This window comes from Engraulis encrasicolus, chromosome 12 (genome assembly GCF_034702125.1).
Source record: "Engraulis encrasicolus isolate BLACKSEA-1 chromosome 12, IST_EnEncr_1.0, whole genome shotgun sequence".
Taxonomy (NCBI): Eukaryota; Metazoa; Chordata; class Actinopteri; order Clupeiformes; family Engraulidae; genus Engraulis; species Engraulis encrasicolus.
Window position 1 is genome coordinate 3,938,870 of NC_085868.1, and position 4,771 is coordinate 3,943,640.

General features: G+C 45.8%; 1 protein-coding gene across 1 annotated transcript; it reads right to left on the reverse strand.

The window, feature by feature from the left end:
• Window positions 1–398: 398 nt before the first annotated feature.
• Window positions 399–3,201, reverse strand: LOC134460205 (piggyBac transposable element-derived protein 4-like). The gene is made up of 3 exons (XM_063212657.1): window positions 3,047–3,201; window positions 1,785–2,115; window positions 399–1,496 (listed from the first exon to the last, which is right to left on the reverse strand). Exons 1-3 carry the CDS (start codon window positions 3,199–3,201, stop codon window positions 399–401), a joined length of 1,584 nt encoding a protein of 527 aa, XP_063068727.1.
• Window positions 3,202–4,771: the final 1,570 nt, after the last annotated feature.

The following is a 4,771-nucleotide window of genomic DNA, read 5'->3' on the forward strand; positions in this document are numbered from 1 at the left end:
TTTTATTGCTTTTAATTGTGTCTGACGGTGTTGACAAAAAACAAGGTATGATCGGAGAAAAACCTGATTTCTGAAAAAAAATCAAAATGGGGAGATTGGCCTTGTGCATTTCTGAAAAGTTAAGACCTTTGTTTACGAGGATATACCATATTATTTTGTAATTCACTTCGTTTTTTTCTTTCAAGATTACAACCTGTTTTAGCCACTTTCTCAAGAATCAGTGCCATACCAGAGCCCCGTTTGCCAGCACAGTTACGTTCATACTTGTTGCTGTTGCTGTTACCACCTCCTACGATGGGGACGTGGGGTTGGGTTTTAGGAGGCAAAAATGGAGAACTGAACGGAATTGGAACGAGAAACTATTTACAAATATTTACAAAAACATGTGAGTCTCTCTCTCACTGGGCACCCTGCATGTCATGCCACTCTGTGAAGCACAGTCTGTCCACGATGATGCAGAGTGGCACTTGACACGACCTGCACATGAAGAGGGTCTTCCGTTGGCAGAGCACACACCTCCTCCTTCCCGCGGTTGCCTTCTTCCTGGGATCAGAAGATGGTTCGGTCACTGTGACAGGGTAGCACCCCTGTGGCGCTTCCTCTTCCTCATCAGATGAAGAGGATGTCTCCGCTGGTGACCTTGGCTGCTGCTGCCCCACATCAGCCAGCTCACAGCTGAGCACCTCTCTGAAGGCCTTCTGTGTCAGGGGCCTCTCGTTGCGGGCCATCAGCATCTCTTTGTGGATGATAAAGCTGTTCACCACAGCTATATCCACAAAGTGGAGGAAGAGCTTATAATACCAGCGCTTCGTCTTCTGGGTCACCGTAAAGTATTTGATCAGAGCATCTGACAGGTCGACTCCTCCCATGTATTTGTTGTAGGCTCTGACTGGCTCCGGGATGGTGAAGCGTCGAGTGGACCACACACCCGTGCGCTGATCCTTCACTCTGCGTGTGCAGGTATTGTCGGCAAAGGCCTTGTGAAGGGTGGAGCACATAGTGACGTCGCGCGTATCTCTCCACTTGACAAAAAGGAGGGGCCCATTCCTCTTCCATCGCATGTCTACCCGTGCAGCTCTCTTTGGCAAGGCATTCACTGTTGTACGGGGGAAGCCAAGCCGGTTCTCCCTTATGGTGCCACAGGCCGCAAAGCCAATGCTGTGGAGGTGCAGGAAGAGTTTTGCACTGGTATAGAAGTTATCCACGTAGATGGCATACCCAGTGCCCAGATACGCCACACGTAGGAGATTTACCACGGAGTCATAGCTCAGCCCCTGGCCAGACGGCGTTCTTGCCTTGCCCTCGTAGATATCGAAGTCGCATGTGTAACCATTGGAGCTGTCGGCCAACACAAACAACTTATACCCCCACTTGGATGGCTTGTCTTTGTTATACATCTTCATTGAGATGCGGGCCTTTGTCGCCACCACCCGTTCATCCACACACAAGTTTTTCCAGGGATGGTAGTAGGCCCTGCAGGCGTCAAGGATCTGGTCCTGTAGGGGCCTTACGGTAGGGACACATAGGAGGCGAAGCGAAGAGAGGCGAAATTCAACCGTCATCAGGTCGTCGCGGCGAATCAAATGGAATGGATCAGTTATGTTGTTGATTTGATTGGGCCGTGGCAGGCGAATTCGCTCCTCATTTGCATAACATTAAACTTTCTTTAATAATTTCGCTTCGCTTCGCTCCTGTTCGCTTGCTGTCGCTTGCCATCGCTTGCCTTCGCCTCTCTCATAGGAATGAATGGCAAAGTTCGCAAATTCGCGTGTATGTGTCCCTACCGTCAGGTGACCAAGGCCATCAAAACCAGGTTGGCCCCGGAGCTGGTCATTGACCTCATCATCAGCAGGGTTGCTCATGTGAAGTAGGGCTTCGATGGCCTCGAAACGATAGCCTGGCATCACTGACTTGGCGAACTTCATGTTGTAGAGGCGGTGCTTCCTCCACATATCCCGCGCAGCAGGTGTCTTCGACAACCCTTTATAAATCACCAGGCTGATGAAATGGAGGATGTCCTCCGGGACGACATCCTTCCACCGCCCCCTGTAGCCTGCTGCCTTCCTCTTTGCAGCATAGAGGTTGGTATGTGTGCACAGGGTGCGCACAACCTCCCTGGTGAAAAAAAGCTGGAACACATAAAGTGCCGTGTAAACCCTGTGAGGATGCAGCTGCACGCCTGGTGGCCTCTTAGGCCTAAAGAGAATTGGTGTTGGCTCCTCATCCTCCTCATCCATGTTGTGCCACTGGTCCTCCTCCCTCATTCTCCTCCTCCGCCTTCTCTCGTGCAGGGGTTGGGGATGGGGCTGGAGCTATGCGCCTCTTGACAGCTCTGGCACGGCGCTGAGGTGTCCTGGTGCTTGCTGATGGGGGTGGAGTAGGGGCGGCGGTGCGGGTCTTACGCCTCACTGCTGGGGGAGGGAGTAGAGTTGAGGGGCCTTCCAAAGGGTCACTGGGGGGAACTGGCAGTGATGGTGGGACAGGGCTCGCTCTTGCCTCAACACTGTGGGGAAAAAATGAATAGTACATTTACAATTTGTTACATTTTCCACTAATTATGCTGTTTGTGCATAGAGACATTATTGAAACAATATATTTTGCATTGCATATTATAACCTAATAACTAACCTACTAAATACTGTACTACTGTGCTGCATTGTACTACATTACAAACTGTCTATATTATATTTTACTACAACCTACTATATTATACTATACTGTCATAAATCAAGTAAATTGATCTGGAAACTTGACTTTTTTCTTTTTACTCTTTACACTGTAATTTCACTGCATGCAACAGGCAGCCTTTATTTCATACAGGCCTACACAGATTACTGGACACACTCTTTGTCATCAATCATATCAATTGAACTTTACTTTTTTTACTACACTTTAATTTCACTGCATGCTACAAGTGAATTTCATAAACGTGCACAGTAGGCCTACACATTTCCGCATGTAAATAATATGCTTCACTTCAACTTCTTCTGAATACCCATTATTACTATTATTATTATTATTTTAAAGATACGTATAATTTACTTACTTGTCGAGGATGACATCAAGGCCATCCTCAAACGCATCTTGCTCTACGGAGTCGAAACTGCCAGCTTCGGACGCCCCACTCTCCTCCGATTCAGAGTCGGTCTCGAAAAGCGCAGCATGAACCTCCGCGAGAGTAAGGCCCTTACGTCTCGCCATGGCATGAAAACTGGTGCAATACCACTTCTGAGCAAAGTGTGGCAGTATAGTTGAGCGGCTACAGGAAAAATCGTGCAAATTATGATACAAGCGTGAAATTCGGCAAGTATGTGCTCAAGACCCATACGATCAAATCTACCCGATTGGCCACTTGAAATGGCGGCCATTTTCCAAGATGGCCGCCAAAAAAGACCCCAGAAATGGATTTATTGCATAGAATTGACCTAGAAAATTTTGATACAAGCATGAACTTCAACATGTATGTGCTCAAGAACAGTATGATCAGATCTACCTGATTGGCCACTTGAAATGGCGGCCATTTTCCAAGATGGCCGCCAAAAAAGACACCAGAAATTGATTTATTGCATGTAATTGACCTTGAAGATTATGATACAAGTATGTAATTCAACATATATGTGCTCAAGACCAATACGATCAAATCTACCTGATTGGCTTCTTCAAATGGCGGCCATTTTCTAAGATGGCCGCCAAAAAGGACCCCAGAAATAGATTTATTGCAGAGAATTGACCTAGAAAATGATGATACAGGCATGAAATTCAACATGTATGTGCTTAAGACCAATACGGTCAAATCTACCTGATTAGCCACTTGAAATGGTGGCCATTTTCCAAGATGGCCGCCAAAAAAGACCCCAGAAAGTGATTTATTGCATAAAATTGACCTAGAAAAGTAAGACCAATACGATCAAATCTGTCTGATTTGCCATTTGCAATAGTGGCCATTTTCCAAAATGGCCACCATGAAAAACTCTAAAAATGGATTTGTTGCACAGAATTGAGAAAGGAAATTATGATACAAGCACAACCAAGAAATTTGGCAGTTATGTGCTTAAGACCAACACAATACATTCTAAGTAATTTTCCAGTTTAAATGACGGCAATTTTCCAAGATGGCCGCCAAAAAATACCATAGAAATGGATTTGTTGCACAAGATTGATCAAGCATCAATTTTGGCATGAATGTGCAAAAAAAACAATACAATCAAATCTTCCTGACTAGCCACTTGAAATGGAAGCCATTTTATAATATGGCCACAAAAAGGCTGAATTTAGCCCAGGGGTGACCCAAAAAAATGATGATACAAGTATGTAATTTTGTGTGTTTGTGCTTAAGAGCAATAGGCCTATAATCAAATCCACTCATTTGCAACTTGAAAATGTATGGTAGCCATTTTTAAAGATGGCCATCAAAGAAGACACTAGAACTTCATTAATTGCAATTAATCTAGCAGATGTGGCCCAAATCAATGTTAACATTCACTGTTTGAATTTCCAATGATTTCATCATAGAAGGAAACACAATCAAGCAAAAAGGCACACTATAGGCTACCGAGGGTAACCCCGGCTCTCTGAGGCATCTCACTATGGGTAATGCCTGCTTTCAATCATGCCGTCAGGCCAATGAGCTGCACAGCTGGGGATCCCGCCCCCTCGGGGACAAAGCCCAGGTGCGCTGGGCTCTGAGCTTCAATCTGAGGCAACTAACCTTTGAGCTTGTGGGTGAGTGTAGCAATCTAGTGAGATGTCTCGTCCATCTACCTCAGAGAAC

Coding starts and splice junctions, on each gene's coding strand:
- LOC134460205 (XM_063212657.1), bottom strand. CDS start 3,201: ATGGCGAGACGTAAGGGCCTTACTCTCGCGGAGGTTCATGCTGCGCTT. Junction 2,116..3,046: donor CTTGATGTCATCCTCGACAA/GTAAGTAAATTA, acceptor TTTTTTCACCAG/GGAGGTTGTGCGCACCCTGT. Junction 1,497..1,784: donor ATGGCCTTGGTCACCTGACG/GTAGGGACACAT, acceptor AGGCCCCTACAG/GACCAGATCCTTGACGCCTG.